The following is a 20,189-nucleotide window of genomic DNA, read 5'->3' on the forward strand; positions in this document are numbered from 1 at the left end:
ATGCTTCTGTGTTTCCATTTATAGGTTTTCCAAATCATATTTGTGATATCAAGACTACTCAATTTGCTGGTATTATTACCATTTTGGGTCACAACTAGTATATCTACTTTATTCTAGTTTACGATCTTGTTGGTAGATAGTTATTATTAACAGCTGATATTTGTAGTGACTAAAAATTACAAACAGGTTTACAACCATATTGCTATTTTTTTTAAACCTATCACTAATAATAGTTGCCACTACAGATACCAACCACTTACGTATTTTCAGCTTGCTGGTAAAGTACAGAAACACACACCCGAGCGTGCAAAATCTTTTATGTGTGGCAAGTAGCAGCTAGCCAGTAAAAAGTAGTGACAGTGTTGGAAGCATAGGAATTTAACTGTTGTGAAACTCTTTGCACCAGGCCAGAGGCTGATGTTGAGATTTTGGGGTTAGTGGCAGTAACTAGTAGTGGCATTCAAGAGCCATTAGCCACTACTTAATGACTAGCTTTCAGTAGAAGCAGCAAGCAACTCCTTGTCCATATTTGTGAAATTTAGCAGTCATTAAATAGCAACATCTAATAGTAGCAATAGGCAAGGTACTGAGAAGTGGTTAGTCGCTGAAAAGTAGTATTGAGATTGTTAATGAGCCCATGGAATGACCACTACATAATTCCCAAAGGAAGCTAAATAGACTCACCATGTTTTCTTTCTGTCTAACAGGACTGAGTAAAAGGCAAGAGGAGTTAGCACAGCCCAAACCAGTGCACACAAAGTATAAGCTTGACAGGTAAGCAAAGTATAAACTTGACAGATATCTACCACTTGATGGGGACTTGTAACCAAGACAAAAATAGCTCAGTTACTAGACATTATAGGTACAATGGAGTGGAAACCTAAACTTCTCATGCCCTCTTGATAGGTTACCAAGTGTGAAAAGTCATATATTTTTTTTTTTTTTTACATTTGTATATTAGTAAATATTTTTCAGTGTATTACCTACAACCATACATAGTCATTATCTTGTACAAAATTATGCATTCACAATATTGGCTGCCAATAACTTGGCTTCTTTCACTGGAACCATGTAAAACCAATACAAGAGCTTATATCCAAATATAAAAAGCCTGCCCTTCGGTGGGTCCCCACTCAGATCTCAAGCTGGTTTTAGCTCATCTTGTGCCATTACAGAGAGAACATCTCTGAAACATATCAGACTGGTCCCACCCATACAGGCAGCCCAGATCCGAAATTATTCCCTCTACACGAGAGATACAGCAACCCCAGACGATTGTTTCAGCCTTTTTAGGCATCATCAGTGAGGCATAGCTGATATCTCTCTAGGCACCGTGAGCAAGGGGTCCACGTCTGGATTACCCTTTAAACTTGTGGAGAGCAAAAAAACAGGGCGCAAGAGAATACTGAGAACGGGCAGTAGCTGAAATAGCCTGCCCTTCGGTGGGTCCCCGCTCAGATTTCAAGCTGGTTTTAGCTCATCTTGTGCCATTACAGAGAGAACATCTCTGAAACATATCAGACTGTTCCCACCCATACGGGCAGTCAAGATCCGAAATGCCAGCAAGTTCCCTCTGCACGAGATATACAGCAACCCCAGACGATTGTTTCAGCCTTGTTAGGCATCATCAGTGAGGCATAGCTGATATCTCTCTAGGCACCGTGAGCAAGAGGTCCACGTCTGGATTACCCTTTAAAGGGTAACTCCAGTGCCAGGAAAACGATCCGTTTTCCTGGCACTGGAGGGTCCCTCTCCCTCCCACCCCCCAATCCCCGGTTACTGAAGGGGTGAAAACCCCTTCAGTCACTTACCAGGGGCAGCGACAGGTCCCACGTCGCTGCTTCCTCCTCCCCCGCCGCTCCTCCTTCTGGTTACGTCGGCCGGTGGGCGAGACTGATCTCGCCCGCCGGCCGAGGAGACCTAATGCGCATGCCCGGCAATGCCGCGCATGCGCATTAGCACACCCCATAGGAAAGCATTGAAAATGAATTTCAATGCTTCCCTATGGGGAATAGAGCGACGCTGGAGGTCCTCACACAGCGTGAGGACGTCCAGCGACGCTCTAGCACAGAAAACCTGTGCTATGAAGCAGGAAGTGTCCTCTAGTGGCTGTCTAATAGACAGCCACTAGGGGAGGACTTAACCCTGCAAGGTAATTATTGCAGTTTAAAAAAAACTGCAATAATTACACTTGCAGGGTTAAGGGTAGTGGGAGTTGGCACCCAGACCACTCCAATGAGCCGAAGTGGTCTGGGTGCCTGGAGTGTCCCTTTAAACTTGTGGATAGCAAAAAAACGAGCGCAGAGAGATATGTTTCAGAGATGTTCTCTCTGTAATCACACAAGATGAGCTAAAACCAGCTTGAGATCTGAGCGGGGACCCACCAAAGTGCAGGCTATTTCAGCTGCTGCCCGTTCCCAGTATTCTCTTGCGCACCGTTTTTTGCTCTCCATTTGTCTATCTTTAAACGTCATTCAAATATAGACTAGAACATAACAGAGTGTGTCAACAAGTTACAAACAATATAATTTGTATTAGCATATTTCTAAAACTCTGGAGGTAGATTGATTAATAAGTCATATTCCTAAACATTAAGAGAGAAGTACAAATAGTGATAAGTGATGGGGGCAGGTCTAGTCATTCTTTGAGTGAGCTCCTCATAAGCAGCTGATATATGTTGCCTTTTTGCCCTAACACTCATCTTTGGATTCAAATCCTTTGCATACTTACCTGCTTCTGCAAGCTGAAGTGATCCTTTGAGGGAGTTTGCAGCATTCACATCTGCGGCCTGAACCAGATCTGTGGCATGGACACTGTGGCCGAGCCTTGGAAAGGAAAAACGGACAATCTTCCAGCATGACTGGTCTGTTGTTCCTGATGCTTTCAGCTGGTACCCCGTTCCTTTTCTTTGGACCGGCAGGGGTTTCCTGGTCCCCACTAGGGACAGCACATCAATTCCAAGCAGACTAGGAGCTATTATCACCCTTGCCTGGTGAAGCCTCATGGCATTTCTAAGATGGCCACCATACCACAACAGCATGTGCCAGCTACAAGGGAAACAAAGTTTAATGTGCTGCCTTTTTGGCCAGGATTGAGCCCCAACTGTGGCGGCAGCCCCCCTACCCCAGCTGTACCAGATGAAAGGACTGTCGGAGTCTCGATACCCTGCTTGTGTTCTGGCCCGAGAGCCAAGATGGTCCCTGCGTCCATCTGCCAACCACAACCATGTGGAGCTACTTCTGGAGCCCTGCAGGATCTATGCCCTGCCACAGAAGATGGAGAGCAGAGTGGGGGAAAGGCATCGGCTTACACATTGGCCTGGGCTTGGAAGCGAGAAATTGGTGCACCGCCATGTCAAGACCCATGTCCTGGGAAAACTCCCGATGTGGCCTGGAGGAGGAAGAAGAGCCGTTCTGCATTCCTTACCTAACAGCAAAGCTGGAGCCCATCTAGGCCATAATTGTGGTACTGGGACACTGACAGTCACCATTCAGTTGCACACATAGTTTAAGCAACCCATGTTTTATTTTGGTAACTTTGCTTCAGCTTTACTTTCCATCAGTGTTTGTTTTAGTCTCACAGGCCTAATCCCTCCCTTACCTCTTCGTGAGACACTTTGCCTTTAGTAGTAATGCCTTTTTGCTTTCATTTGACATAGAGATATATAGATTTCTTGACTTCATTACTTTAATCACAACAAAGATTACGTAGCAATATGAATAACAGACTGCAGTAACTATGACACAATAAGTATTGCTATTCTTTTTTTCTTACAGGCCATCTGCTATTTGGCCAGTTAAACCAAGTTCCTTACTAGCTGTTCCCTCACCTCGCATCGAGCATCTGGCAGAAGCAAAGCATGTTAACCCAGAATGGAATGAAGACCGGTCTGTGTACAGCATAGTGAGTGTAGCAGTGCTCCCACTGCACAGAGCAGCTATGTGTTTTTTAGGCCAGATTTCCCTACAAATATGTGTTTGAGCTTCATGATATTATGGCAATATTTATATATCTTTTTTGTTGTGTTTGTTGGTTTAGGAAACATTTTAAAAACACATTAAAACAGTTTTTGTTTATTTAAAATGATCAAAGGTCTCAGATGGAGCTAAGAAAGCAAATGCCACCACTAGGGTACAGCAGTTGGCAACACCAAAACTGCGTGTTTCCAGTGCCCCACCATTCATCACAAAAAGTCCTGAGGAGGAAGAAAATGAGAGTTTCTGTCCTAAAAGGCTTAGCTCTCCTACAGCTAGAACAGAGGCCTTAGCAGGTAAGTGTATATTACACTGTGGTATTTGTGCATATTGCCTAGCAACCATTAACCACCACATAATTTATATCTTACCTCAGGATACAGAAGTTTGTTGCCAAACACAGAAGGTTTAAGAACAAAAACTTAACCCCTTAAGACCGCAGCCAAATGTACAAGTTGTGAACCCAAAAAAATTTAAACAAACCACAGATTTTGACTATATTTCTGTTCAACAATAATTTACCTCTTTCATATTAAATGCACCCATGGAACATAACGTAATATGAATACAATATAAAAAAAATGAGAGAAAATACGATTTTTTTAAATTTTCTTAGTTCTATGTGACATTCTAACTGTGAATGTCATAATACTGTTTGCTTTTACTGCAATAAAATACACATACTTGTATTCAGCGATGTCTCACGTGTAAAACAGCAACCCCTATGTACAGGTTTTATGGTGTTTTGGGAAGTTACAGGGTCAAATATAGCATGTTACACTTTTCAGTTTTTTCACATTGAAATTTGCCAGTTTGGTTACGTTGCCTTTGAGACTGTATGGTAGCCCAGGAATGAGAATTACCCCCATGATGGCATACCATTTGCAAAAGTAGACAACCCAAGGTATTGCAAATGGGGTATGTCCAGTCTTTTTTAGTAGCCACTTGGTCACAAACACTAGCCAAAGTTAACGTTAATATTTGTTTGTGTGTGAAAAATGCAAAAAACTAATTTGAAAGCCAATTTTGGCCAGTGTTTGTGACTAAGTGGCTACTAAAAAAGACTGAACATACCCCATTTGCAATACCTTGGGTTGTCTACTTTTGCAAATGGTATGCCATTATGGAGGTAATTCTTATTTCTGGGCTACTTTACGGTCTCAAAGCCAACGTAACCAATCTGGCGAATTTCATTGTGAATAAACTGAAACGCAAGCCTTATATTTGACTCTGTAACTTTTGAAAACACCATAAAACCGGTACATGAGGGGTACTGTTATACTCAGGAGACTTTGCTGAACACAAATATTTGTGTTTCAAAACAGTAAAAAGTATTACAGCAAAAATATCGTCAGTGTAAGTGCCGTTTGTGTGCGAAAAATGCAAAAAATTTCACTTTCCCTGACGATATTGTTGTAATACATTTTACGGTTCTTCAGCGATGTCTCCCGAGTAAAACAGTACCCCCCATGTACAGGTTTTATAGTGTCTTGTAAAGTTATAGGGTTAAATATAGTGCTAGCAAATTAAATTCCCTATACTTTCGGCCTGGGTTGTTAGGCAGGTCCCGCAAATTGTAATGAATAAAAGGACCTAATTATGTAAAATTATTACATATATGTAAAATTATTATATATACACTTGTGTGTGTATATATATATATATATATATATATATATATATATATACATATATATATACACATATATACATATACGTATATAATTTTTTTACAATTATTTTTATTTATATATAGGTATACATATAGTGATGCATACGTATATACTTAGGTATATACATATATATATTTCGTTCTACGTGTATTTTGATATCTATATATATATATATATATATATATTAATATCAAAATACAGTTAGAACGAAATTACACACATATATATTTTAATTATTTATTTTTTATTTTTATTTTTTAACGTATTTACATTTTTTTTATTATAAAATATATATATATAATTATAATTATGTATATATTTAATCAATATCCTTCTACGTGTATTTTGATATTAATATATATATATATATATAATATTAAAATACACTTAGTGTATGTGTAAATGTGTGTGTGTGTATATATATTTGTGTACGGCACATTACGAGGACGTTAGGCTATGATAATAAAAGAAGCAGTATTAGTAATAGCAAGTCAGTTGAGGTGTGCCGAAACTGACGTGAGGTTAGGCCTGTAAAAGAGGGCCCACCTAGGAGAAATGATAAATTGAGGGTGCGGTGGGAGGGGCACTTCCGGGTTCGTCGCTGAGAGGTAGCTGGATTGAAGTACGTTATATAGGGCAAGTTTGTGCCTCCCACAATTACAGGCCAAGCCTTCTATTTGTGTACGGCACATTACGAGGACGTTAGGCTATGATAATAAAAGAAGCAGTATTAGTAATAGCAAGTCAGTTGAGGTGTGCCGAAACTGACGTGAGGTTAGGCCTGTAAAAGAGGGCAAAAATGAATTAGAAGCGATTTCTGATAACCCACATAAGCCTATTTACATACAAACGTTATTTAGACATATATGGAAAGTCATACTTACATCAATTCCAGGTTCAGGAAATTACCTATAGTATGCAGGTGACGTCCAATCTTCCCGTGTTTTTAATGATGTGTGTCGGTATGTGGGTACCTGAGGCAGCTGAAGCTGCACCAATGTGAAAAGGAGTGACCAGTGAATGTGTGTGGGTTGAGTCCGAACCTGAGAAACAGAATACGAATGAAACACACAAATTGTTTGGTTGTTAGGGCTCCCTTAAATGGCCAACAGTGAACTGGCAGGTTTGGAAGTGAATTTGGACATCATCAGACTATCTAAAGTGGTATGGGACCCCATTTGGTAAAGGTAGGAACATTATTTAATTCCTACCGGAGGACCCGTTTGGATTGTTTGGGTAGAGGGAAATGGATAAGACATAGTGGCGTTGTAGGAGTTACTATTGGAGGCAAAGCTTAGAATGGTTGCTATTCCAGAAAACTTTAGGACTCATTTGTGGTGTATTCAAAAGGGGGTTGTGTCGAGAATGTCGTAGATACTTTTAAACAGTTACTGTCTATTGGAAGTCTTTTGATGGGATTGAGTGCTGATAATCTGTGAACCCTCTTAATATGCTTTTAACTTTGTAAGACGTAGAAAATGGAATATAGTTGGGATGCTGGTTAACATGTAGTGTTGTATGCCTGTTGAGTAGAGTTTGATAGTGTTTGTATGCTAATTTAAGAGAAATAAGGCCAAAGAAGTGAATGCAACAACAGTATCAACAGAAAACATTTATTATGTGCTAATCGCGAACAAAATCTTTAACCATTTGTAAGCTCTAGGGTAGACTTACCTCGTGTTAGTCGACAGGCCTGCCTGAGCGAGAAAACTACTATGCTGTAAGAGAGAGGTAATAACATAATTAGTTCTGGGACGCTTGGGGACGCCCTGGGTTGCGGGTTTGCTGTTGGGTGATACTTGAAAAAATTCCTGCAAATATAAGCGTGAAAGAGTACCAGGAGCGTTATTTTGGGTTTTATGGACCCGAGAAAAGTGCTCGAAACAGTTCTGTGTGTAACTGAGCCTAAACGGTGTTTGTATTGTATTTTTTTTTTATTTTTTATTTTTTTTTTTTTTACACCCAGCTTACTAACGTAGTGCCTACAGGCGAAATTGTATTAGCTAGCTAAGGTTGGTGACAGGTGACGCCCTAACTACTTGCCAAGTGGCTTTGAGAGGCTCTACCTATGATTTGGCTCGTGGGGCCTTTGTGCCACTGAGGTGGGTGGCGGGGTGTTGGCCTCTCGGTGACCGTAACAGAATGAAAATCGATTGGCCGTGACGGGTGAGGCCCTAACTATGACATGATGCAAGGCTATAACTATGCGTTGGGCCGATTGGGCACGAACCTCCGAACGGAAGGGCTGACTGTATGCCTTGCGGGACCACTTTGACTAATAGGCGGAGAGGCCTATGGGACCATACCTAATATTTGGCGAGAGTTTAAACTTACTTCTGATCCCACCTGAATTTTTTAGTTACCGCACCTGCTGAGCAACGTATACTGTAGTTGTAAATGAATCTACACGACCCGTATATGTAGACTAATGTCTAGAAGAATTGACTTGTCCTGATCACTAGAACTCTTACCTGCTGCGTCTGCATTTAACCAAGAAGGAAGGAATATCTTATAACAGGAGAAATTAAAACATAATTAATTGTTATCTTAAATATATATGCGTAGCTTAGTTAGCGACAAATAATGCCCCAGACAGAAGCTGAGCATGACATAACCACAGTTTAACACATTTATGTACACAAACACGCAATTGCTTTAAGGAAAAATACTTTAGTAAATAAATTACCCTGTCCTAGTACAGGTTAAATATGTGTATGTCCAAGGACAAAAAGAACAGGAAAAGAACATGATGAAGGAATATATCAGCGCTGTTTAGGCGGAACTAACTACTACTGCTATGACAGAGCGGAAACCAGCGTGGTACTACTTGATATGATACCACAAGAACATAACGATGAATGTACACTATAAAAATAAACGACAGTTTGTATAGAATAAATGAAAAACTGTATGAGAGTGTCTCCATTACCGACTGCTGTAATCATACAAATGGTTAACTATATGACTTTAAGTGGACGGACACTAGACGTTGAAAGAATGTAACTGCCGGTACTCCCTGTAACTAGTAATGTGCGCTGGGGTAACCCCATTAGGGTTTAGTCAGAAATGTTCACGAAAATGTATAACATGCTATAAAGGCCAACGATAGACTGGCTGCCCGGCAAATGTAAAAATGGGAATACGGCAAGCTAAATTGGCACCCTAATCATTACAGCGCTTAAAAAGAAGCGGACTATAACTGAGCGCTTAATGTAGTACAATAAAGAAACTGAGACCTCTAATAAAGTTCAACCAGAGGGAAGAAAAATTAACTTAAATTGACATCCAATTTGAATACAGCCTAGTGTAATCAGGAACATGAGATGCAGGAGACAGAAGTGGGCGTAAAATAAACTTATTTAACAACCTTACACAAACCAAAACACCTTAGCAATGATTTTAGAAAATACACCGTGAATGTATGACCCTAATCACCCTAAAACATCCTGACTAGGATATTGCTGGTCGTTATAAATTTAGACATAAATACAATGGAAGGCTGATTTTAAAGAAAGACACATATGTATCGGAACAGTAAGCAAAGAAATTTTAGGCAAACTGACAACTAAACATTCACAAATGGTACTGCTGCTGAGGTCAGTTAACCGAAAGCCAGACCACATGAATCTGTAGTGGTACATGACGACCGATTAACATGAGTGTGATAGTATTGAAGGAAAGTTTAGACGAAGATGTAAATGACGATAAGTACAGGGAAACGTGCGGAAAGACAGAGTATAAATAATGGTGTAGCCGTACGATTGCTGGCTGTATAGTCATACTCCCCAGGCAGATTAGTATAAATTAAAGGGCATATACATATAACTGTACTAAGAAAAACACAGTAGATGACAATAGTACAAAACCTTCTTGACGGCTAAATGAAGAATCTTTGACAATTATATACTACAAGATAATATCAAAAACATACAGCCGCTGCTGTATACATGTACATAAGAGTATGGAGAGCGTGTGTGCATGCTTTTATTACCATAACTAAATAAAACAGGGGAATACAGTTGCAAATAATTGCCAAACCATAAAAAAAAAAACTAAATTTACCCAGAACCATAAGAATAGCACGAAACTTAACTTTTAATGTATACAGAGCGTGACGAAGGGCATTGCTATGGATGTATTTGCCGAATGCAGCACGAAATAGGGAGATGACCACGGAATGGCCCGTACGTAAGTAGAGGGGTTAAACTAAAGAAACGTATAATCGGGTAAACGAGGCCGGTAGGTGGCAATTATAAAAGAGGAACCTTTACACGCCGCATACCCTGTGAGTACGTGGGGGGCTCATATGCATGTAACCCATTGCTGGGGACCCCAGAAAATCGTAAGGTTCCCCAGTTAATGGAACCCATGGCGAGTTCGAAGCACCCGACTGTCAACTCACGGCTTACTCGGGGAGATTGCCTTGTGGAGCCGCTAGGCACCCGACACCAGCAGTAACTTGAGTCGTGAATTTCTCACTCTGTATTAACCCTGAAACGAAAACACAATGCACTGCCGGCATATGGGAAAATGACGTCAGGAATACGTGACCGGAAGTAAACCGCATTACTTGTGAGATGGAGCAGGCGGGAAACAAAAGAAAAGAGAGATACAGTGTACAATTTGAAAGGTACCATGAAAGTTATACAACATATAAATGAATAAAACCAAAATATATCGACCATAGCCACAAGGTGGCGATATTTAGCCTCACATACTGAGTAAATGACATTCTGACAGTTAAAACCAGCCTAACGCCGGGAAAAGCTAAGAAAGAAAATAGTTTCAAAATCTATCATTGTGTAGATGGTTGACTACATCATTCTATTCACCATAAGACATATCACTGTACTACCGTACACCTTAAACCCTGATCGGACTAGTTGTCCATGCTTTGCGATTTGGACTTTATCTGGTTACCCTTAGTTATAACACAGTCTACAGTGTTTGAACATACCAACAAGGCAAATAATTCACACAGCATTTACAAACACATTTATCAATAAAATGTAGACTTTTTAACATTCACCTTCCTGTATAAACAAAACATTGTTCTCAGAGACAACTTTTGGATTCACCGAAAGCAGCCCCAACTAGGAAGATGTTACCTCGAACAAGGAGCGCACGTAGGTATAAGGAGGGAATGTATTGCAGCGTCTGAATGGAAAACTAAGCCGGTATGCTACATGAAAGCAAGAAAGTACCCTTTATGTGCCGTGCCCCCTGTGAGTACGTGGGGGGTCCCTTTGAGCCTAGCACGTTGCCGGGGAGCCTGAGGGACGAAGGGGTTCCCTACCTAATGTTACTCGTGGCGTTGGATGCGCCCGTGTAGTAACTTACTGTTAACCCAAGGAACAGCCTTGTACAGCGGAAAGGCTTCCTTTTACCGGCCCGACCTCGATCAGATGCCCCTATCTCGCTTGCCGCCGCGTCTGGATTACGTGAACCGGAAGTAGAACGACGCAGCACTTCCGGGTTCGTCGCTGAGAGGTAGCTGGATTGAAGTACGTTATATAGGGCAAGTTTGTGCCTCCCACAATTACAGGCCAAGCCTTCTATATATGTATATATATATATATATATATATATATATATATATATATATATATATGTGAATATCTGTGAAATAGGCGCTTATATAGTATGGAAACAGTTGTAATTGAATAGCAGCTACCACCAAAATAGGATCCCTTTGTCCTAATATAAAGTGACAAACAACAAAGCAAACACCAATCCCTCACACAGTGGCGGAATGGTGTTCAAGAGTGGAGCGCTTAAATCATACACTTACCCCTCGGGGTTAAGGAGAAGTATGCAATAGTGGTAAAATCCTAAAAAGGTATACAAAATGCAAATATAGAGTAGCACTGTACAACAAATGTACTTTCTAAATTTCTAATAGGAGCGCACTCACGTGGTTCAGAGCCTATAGATGATCGGCTCTGATCTTGTAGGCAGACGTGCACTTTAAGGTGACACACACCTATCCTGCGTGGATAATAACCTCAGAAACAAGAAAAACAGGGAAGCAGAATCGACCCTGGTGTAGAGACCTTCAATAGATTCAATATGTGCAGTAGAAATACAGATGATTGCTCACCTTCTGATGAGCCTATGACTTGGCTCTCAGTATATGCGCAGATATATCGATTCAGGGCGATATTAGCCCTTCTTGTCAGCAGAAAACAGAATTCCTCCAAACCAACTTGTAGTAAAATTAAAACATTTATTTCAATAAAATATACATACATACAAGTGATGCTGGTATCGGGAAGTCCACCAAAACGCGTTTCACTGATTCAGTTCAGCTTTATCTCATATATATATATATATATATACACACACACACACACACACACACTTAGATCATATATATATATATATATATGATCTAAGTATATTTGATGTGTAACTGTAATTTATTTTATTTTGTAACATTAAGGGGTTAAGAGGGGAGCAGAGGGGCAGAGACAGTGTCAGCCAGTGATTTTACATCACTGGCTGACACACAGGATCAGTGATCACAGTGACTGGCTGTCACTGTGATCACCTCCTGCAGATCCCGGTAATTGGCCACAGGGGGAGTGCCTGGGTGGCCAGGCATGCCCCCCACCGCGATCTACAGGGGGATCCTGCCTGCAGTTACTATTGGTCAGCCAATAGGCTGACACATAGTAACCTCTGATCGCAGTGACAGGCTGTCACTGCGATCAGATCGCAGGGAGAGACTGTCTCTGCATTCAGATCGCAGAGACAGCCTCTCCCTGCGATCATACTCTGCAGATCGCGGTCACTGACCGCAGGGGGACTGCCTGGGGGGGCCAGGCATGTCCCCTGACCGCGATCTGCAGAGTGAAAATGCCGCGGCTCCATGTGTCAGCCGATTTTAAAATCGGCTGACACATGGTAAATACCGATCGCAGTGACAGCCTGTCACTGCGATCGGAAGCTGCAGACCACGGTCCCCAGGCACAGGGGGGCTGCCTGGGGGGCCAGGCCTGACCGCGATCTGCAGCGGCCATGTGCCGCCGACCACGTGGGGGGTAAGACCGCCCAGGACGTTCTATGCCGTCCTGCGGCGTTTAGAGCCGGCCAATTAAGGACGGCATAGAACGTCCTGCGGTCTCAAGGGGTTAATAGATCATATTTCATTGTTGATGTGTAGCTAAAATTAGTATTTTGATTTTACAGCCAAATAGAATACACCAGAGGGTGCCATAAATCCATATGAAATACACATATGAAATGTGAAATTAACATGTTATAAAATCACACATAACTTGTATACCAAATATGGGCCCAATAACAATAGGTCAGGACTGCTTAAAATGTGAAAAGGCAGGTTTAATTTTTTATTTAAAACGTTTTTCTCTTTGCTGTTTTAATTTAAATATTTTTCCTTTTTATTTTATATATATATATATATATATATATATATATATATATATAGTTTTTGTTTGTTGCTGTTTTTATTTAAAACGTTTTCTCTCTTTTTTTTGTTATCTTGCTGTTTTTAATTCCCCTTCTTGTGTGTGCTGTTGCTTAGCTAATTAGGGGGAGTATTTTCAGAAATATTACCTGTGCCGCTCTACAGCAGAAAGGCAGCTGGAGATTATAGAGGTGAATGCTTATATTTATATATTTGTATAAATTTGGCATTTTGGGCACCTGTTCTAAAGAAGGATATCATGGCACTAGAAAAAGTGCAGAGACCAAGCTACACAATTGATAAAAAGAATGGAGCATTTTAGTTATGAAGAAAGGTTTAGAAATGTAAATCTTTTACTGTTCTTAATACAAGTTAGAGCACGATAGTTACATGTTTTATTTCTTAACACAAAAACACCGTGTGGGATGTCTTGAGATACTTAAAGAAATTAACCACACCTAGGAAAATGCAGGCAAAAACGCATTGTATGATTACAAATCCTGTAATATGTAAAAATTAGGATGTGCATTCGTGCGGATACTGTTGTAAGCCGAACACTGCTGCGTCTATGCCTATCTTTAAAATGTATTCATATTGTTATGTGTGCTGTGTATAAGTGGTCCTGCTTTGGAACAAATAAAGAACAAATTCAGCCTTCCTCACATATGTTTTTGCTGTTGATCCAAAAGAAGGCAAAAATACCAGTCTGAAGTGCTTCCAATTTTGCAACAAACTAGGAAAAAATTCCTTCTTAATCCCAAAACGGCAGTCAGATATCTCCATGGATCAAGCAGCTATTACCCCACTAATTAGAAATGATATCCCTGTATGTTGTGTTTTTGCTGTTTAAACATCTGTATGGACTCTGATAAAACCACCTCTTCAGGCAGAGAATTCCACATTCTTATAGTTCTTACTGTAAAAAAAAACTTCTTTGCCTTAGATGAAATCTCCTTTCTTCCAGTCTACATGCGTGATCTCGTGTCCTAAGTATAGCCCTGTTTATGAATAGATTTTCAGATAATGGTTTGTACTGGCCCTGAATATATTTGTATAATGTTATCATATCCCCTCTGAGGCGCCGTTTTTCCAAACTAAAGAGATTTAAATTTGTAACCTTTCTCCATAACTAAAATGCTCCATTCCTTTTATCAATTTTGTAGTTTGTCTCTGCACTTTTTCTAGTGCCATTATATCCTACTTTAGAACAGGTGCCCAAAATTGCAAAATTATACAAATGTATTCGGGGCCAGTACAAACCATTATCTGGACATCCAAGGAGATCTCTGAATGCCATTTTGGGGTCAAAAAGGAATGTTTTCCTAGTTTGTTGCAAAATTGGAAGCGCTTCAGACTGGGTTTTTTGTCTTCTTTTGGATTGGCAGCGGAGGCATATGTAGGGAGGGCTGAACTTGGTGGACGCAGGTCTCTTGTCAGCCATGTAACTATGTAGGACATGCTAAAGAAAAATATCATGGCCAATAAGTGTATTACAGTAGTGCAAATAAAACACAAATAAGAAGAACCCTATACCCCACTCTATAAGGAAACTGTATATAAAAGGAAACAAAAAAATATCTTGCCTCAAAGGGACAATAGTTTCCCAACACGGTCTGCTTTATGGACACACTCCGCGGCTACAAGGCAGGTAGAAGTCCGGTAAGGGATTAGGCGGTCATCAGTAAGATGTGAAACAGGAATAGTTGTGTCCTTTAATTGATCAGACTTCATCAGGGCTGGATTCCTCACTATCGCGTCTTCCTTAAATGTATTATTTAATATCATGTAATGATACAAGTCGTGACCTCACCTTTTTATAATTTTTCTATCCTGGTTGACGTACTGGAGTCCAGAAACCAAGCCTTGGTGGAATTTGAGGTATGCTTGGAATCATTGCCTTGTTGGAAGGTCCAATGATGCCCAAACGTCAGCTTCCACACAGACAGCATACTGTTTTCTCCCAGGATTTCCTGATACTTCAATTAATCCATCTTGCCTTCCACACGCTGCATGTTTCCAGTGCCAGAGGATGCAAAGCAACCCCAGAGCATCACCGAGCCACCACCATGCTTAACTGTAGGCAGAGTGTACTTTTTAGCATATGCTTCATTCTTTTTCTTTCAGACATACTACTGATCCATTGGGCCGAAAAGTTCCAGTATTTTTCCTCACTCCACAGAACAGAATTCCCACAATTCTGGGGCTTATTAATATAATTTTGAGCATATTTAAGCCGGTTTTCTTGTGCTTTTGGGTCAGTAGTGGTGTACGTCTTGGAGTTCTGGCATGGAAACCTTCTATGTCTAGTATGCACCTTACTCTGTTCACTGAAACCTCAGTGCCTGTTGCCACCAAGACTTGCTACAGGTCACTAAGGTTTTTCACAACCTGCCTTCTAAGACATCTGGTTGCAGCCATTCATCTCTCGAGATTTGTCTGTCAGAACACTCTGGTTGGTTTTCCAGCCAACCAATTAGAGTGCTCTTGGTCATAATGCAAACCATGGAACATTTTCCAACTCTTTGCGATACCTGTCATAGCGTGAGAAGCCTATAAAAGGGCTTTCTCCACTAGGAGTGCTCATTCTGCGATGAGCACTCCATTGGTGAAGATTAATTTGTATTTTTTTCTTGTGCGGTTTTTATTTTATTTTCAGTCAGGCCTTGTTTTTTTTAAATTAGTTTTTTTTTTTTAAATATTAAATTAGTGGTGTCAGGAATTACGGATTTTTATTTGTCCTTTTTTCTGTGGCTGACAAATTTGAAGTACAATATTTTTTGCAGACTTTAAATTTTTTTTATCCCCTCTTCACTATTATTAGGGTGGTAGGAACTTTATCTAGCGAATGGATGGGGGATTGGGGACCCCTAGCCACCGGAAAGGTGAGTTGGGCAATGGCATGTCCACCCCCCTACATTTTATAATTAATAAGGGCCCCCACTCGCGTGGGAGGAAGGGACAATACACCCTCCCCTCATTTTATACATATTATGGACCTCACCCGCAAGCATAGGTGGAAGCCAGGGGAGGGTAAACAATGTCCCCCTTATGTTAAGTATTAGGGGCCCCACCCGCTACCATGTGTGTAGGATGGGGGAAGAGGATGCTTGGTCTCCCCCATATTTTAAATATTAGGATAAATAACCATCGGCACGGAGAGGGGACACTCGGTCCCCTCTTATTATAAATATAAGGGCGTCGACCTGCCATCATGGGGGGGCAGTGGATGGGACACTAGGTGCCCCCCTTAAAATGTAAAGAATCCCCACCCAGTGTCACCCTCGGTTTTTCACAGGCCCCATTTCTAGCCACTAGTTTTAAATATTTAGTAGACATGCCTCTACCTGCCATTTTTTAGAATTTTTTTTTTTTAAATCTGGGCTCAAAGTTGAATTCTCTGTGCCTGGATTTGCACATTCAGCTTGTATTTCAGCCGTCTGAATTACAAAACCCGGACATTGATGAATTCCTTAAACAACGTCTGGATTTTACAGTCTGAATGGCCCTGTATGCAGCTGGATAATTTGCCACATTTGGTTTGGGGCCATTCGTATTTTAGTGGATAGTGGAATTAAATAGTGAGACTGCAAGGGCATGAACTATACCAAAACTGCTTAATTCAGCTAAAGTTGATTTGATGCCTATAGGGTCCCTTTACGGTGATATTGCTATCCAAAACTTCCCGCTGAGAGCTGGAGCCTTGGTTGCCTTATGGGTAATCCGGCTCTGGGCCTAGTAGTTCCACAATATTTTGTGGGTAACAGTCTGGCAACCCTGCACTAGGTGTCTATGTTTCTTTTTTGGATTTGTCAGACCAATAAAAGACATTTTATTGTGGTTTGTTTATGGGGTTTATTATATGTGAGCAATGTATATTATTACTTCTCAATTTTGGTTGGTTCTTTGTATTTATTAATTTCACTGTTTACTACAGATGTATGCACCAATAGGATAAAGAATGAAATAAAAAACTGTAATAATCCTAAGCACAATTATGTCTGCTTTACTTCTTAGTGCCAAAGGCAGAGTATCCAGGGTTCCAGCATGACTTGCCCGTAGAAAGGAAGGTTCCTGCACCTGTTCTTCATGCCCAGGCATCAGATCGTGTATGTCAGCTTGCTAAACATAAAATTCGCAAGTCTCTTAATGAAGGATATGACCCATACAAGATTTCATCTGCTGCTAAAAATGTGGAAGCCTCACCTCGCTTAGTAGAGCTCAGCACACCACCTGCCCGCCGACAGCGCACCAAAAAACTCTAGAATTCCTTATTTTCATGTCATATTTAAACATTAAAAAAAAAATGACTTTGTTGCTCTTGATTGTATGAAAAAATTATAATAATTTAAAGACCATAATCAATGTAAGGGTATATTTTCCTATTTTTTTTTTTTTTTTTGTGGAATATGTTGGCTGTATATATATATTTTTTTTTTTAATAAATTTGTATTGAAGCATTTTCCTTTTTCACAATGAAAGACAATAATGCTGGGCCTAAGAGATTCAATTCGTATATAATGTTACAAACAAATAAATATTTAGATAAATTATTACACATTATTTGGCATTATACAAAAACATATTATCACAATAATCACCTAGGAACCAGCATAAAATAACACTTAAAACAAAATAAAAGACAAGAACCGTCACCAAAATTTAGAGCACATAATTTAGAGCACATGAGCAATTATTTTCTTCGACATTAGTCTATATATCTCCACGTCTATTTTATATCCTATTTGATTTATCACTTAGTAAAACCAACATATATATCACAATAGATTACAGATATAAAAAACTGTCTAGATAGAAGGATGTCCAAATAAGCCCTTATATTTTTTTAACCAATCTTTATACCATTGTTTCCTCTTCGACTTAAAAGTCGAATTGTTGATCAGCTCATATTCCATTGACATTTGAAACATGACCTGATCGATCAGTAGCCGCTTATCAAACGGCTTTGATGATTTCCAATGTCTCGCAATAATAATTTTAACAGCGACTAAGCAATGAATGGCAAAACAAACTTCCTTCTTGGAATTGAAAATCAGATTTAGATGTAAGAGGGCCGAAGCGGCATTCTCCTCAATTCTATTTGTCGTCATAGCTGTAAAAATATTAAAAGCCCATGACCATAGATATTTAACAACAGGACAGGTCCACCATATATGTGTATAAGTACCTGGCTGACTTCCACATCTCCAACACGTTGGATCAGTAGAATAATATATTCTAGCCAGTCTGGCTGGAGTGTAGTACCATCTATATATAACTTTAAAATGGCACTCAGACAAGTTAAGGCAGTGTATATATTTGTTTACCAGACTTAGAGAGGAATTCCACTCTTCTACAGAAATCTGCAAATCTAATTCTAATTCCCACGTTTTAATCAGTCTATGAGGGGATTCTTTAAGCAGCTCCAACAAGGACGCTGCAACAGACGAAATCTTTCTGATAGATTGACTACGAAATATAAATTCCAATTTCTTTGCAAATATATTAGATGTTTTAATAACGTTTTTATAGATGACATTTTTTAAGCGAAGGTAAGTAAAGATTTCTCCACGTGGAATGTGGAGAGTATCTATAATGATTTGGAAAGGTAAAATTTTATCTCCCTGCATAATATCTGCAATCCTAAGTTTATCAACATTATTCCAATACTTTAACGAGAAGTCTTCTATCAGAATTTCCAATATATCAAGTGTACATGTTTTAGGTATAAGATTATTTATGCCTAATTTTTTCTTGATATAAAGCCATTCTTCCAGAGTCTGAGATAATATCAACGAGCTGGTTAGGGGTGAATTCATAAGAGTGGTCCTTGTAATTGTCCACATAGAATGTTGTAATTTGTCCAAATGAGCCACTTTGGATTCTATAATATACCAGGGCTCAGAAACCTGTTTAGGATCCTGGAGAAGATAGATATGCCTAATAATATTCGCTTGATAACTGTATACAATACTAGGGAAATTTAGACCACCGTTACTCAACTTTTTGGTTAGAATCTTTTGAGTAATTCTAGGTTTTTTGTAGTTCCAGATAAAATTATTAAAACTTGATTGAATCATTGCTAACCAGGGTACAGGGACTTTAAGTGGAATCATGGAGAACAAGTATAGCCATTTAGGTAGAATATATGAGTTAATAATATTGATTTTGCCTTGCCATGAGGTTTCTAAATTTCTCCATTTTTTAAGTTTGAGATTCATGTTACGGATGAAAATCAATATATTCCTCTCCATTATTCCAGCCGGCTTAGCAGTTATAACTAGTCCCAAGTAATGTATTTCTAAATCTGTCCATATGAATTTGTAAGTGTCGGCTAAGATAGTGACTTGTTCACTATTCATATTCAGGAACATTACTGTAGATTTGTTAATATTTAATTTGAAATAATGGAGTATCTATCAATTTCAGACATTAAAGATTTCAAAGACGACTCTGGAGAGGAGAGCGTGAGTAGCGCATCATCCGCATAAAGAGATATTTTAGCATCCAGAGTATTCATTTGGATTGTTCCTGATATTAACCCCTTAAGGACACATGACGTGTCTGACACGTCATGATTCCCTTTTATTCAAGAAGTTTGGTCCTTAAGGGGTTAATAGCCAGAGGCTCAATGGACAGAATATACAACAAGGGGGAGAGCGGACACCCTTGACGCGTGCCATTTTTGAGTGCAAACCACCCTGTGGTAATATTAGGGCCCACAATGCGTGCAGAAGGGGCGGAATACAAAGCCATTATGGCCTTGTGTATCCAGCCTGTAAACCCAAAAGCAGTAAGAACTTCAGCTAAGTAACCCCACCCGACCTTGTCAAATGCTTTTTCGGCATCTAGAGACAGGGCCAGGAGGGGAAACTGATCTCTATTGGCCAAGTCTACGATGTCTTATTCTCCTAGTATTGCTAGATGCTAACCTACCCGGTACAAACCCAATCTGATCCGGATGGATCAGGGTCGTAATTATGGACTTTATTCTCTCCGCGATTATAGCCGCATATATCTTCATGTCTACGTTAATTAGCGCTATAGGTCTATAATTACTAGGATCGGTGCTAATTTTATTTTGTTTTAGTATTGGAATAATATTTGCTTGTAGTA

The 20,189-nt window shown here is 39.8% G+C and overlaps 1 protein-coding gene across 1 annotated transcript in view; it reads left to right on the top strand.

Annotated features, from left to right (window-relative positions):
• Positions 1-17,377, top strand: part of SPMAP2L (sperm microtubule associated protein 2 like) — a 54,556-nt gene extending 37,179 nt beyond the window's left edge. The window contains exons 4-7 of the mRNA XM_063457345.1: positions 708-774; positions 3,777-3,903; positions 4,093-4,270; positions 17,091-17,377. Coding sequence (XP_063313415.1) covers positions 708-774; positions 3,777-3,903; positions 4,093-4,270; positions 17,091-17,338 — 620 coding nt within the window. The 3' untranslated portion in view covers positions 17,339-17,377. The remainder of the gene's footprint in view (positions 1-707; positions 775-3,776; positions 3,904-4,092; positions 4,271-17,090) is intronic.
• The last annotated feature ends 2,812 nt before the right edge of the window (positions 17,378-20,189 follow it).

This window comes from Pelobates fuscus, chromosome 5, assembly GCF_036172605.1.
Source record: "Pelobates fuscus isolate aPelFus1 chromosome 5, aPelFus1.pri, whole genome shotgun sequence".
In the NCBI taxonomy this organism is placed as follows: Eukaryota; Metazoa; Chordata; class Amphibia; order Anura; family Pelobatidae; genus Pelobates; species Pelobates fuscus.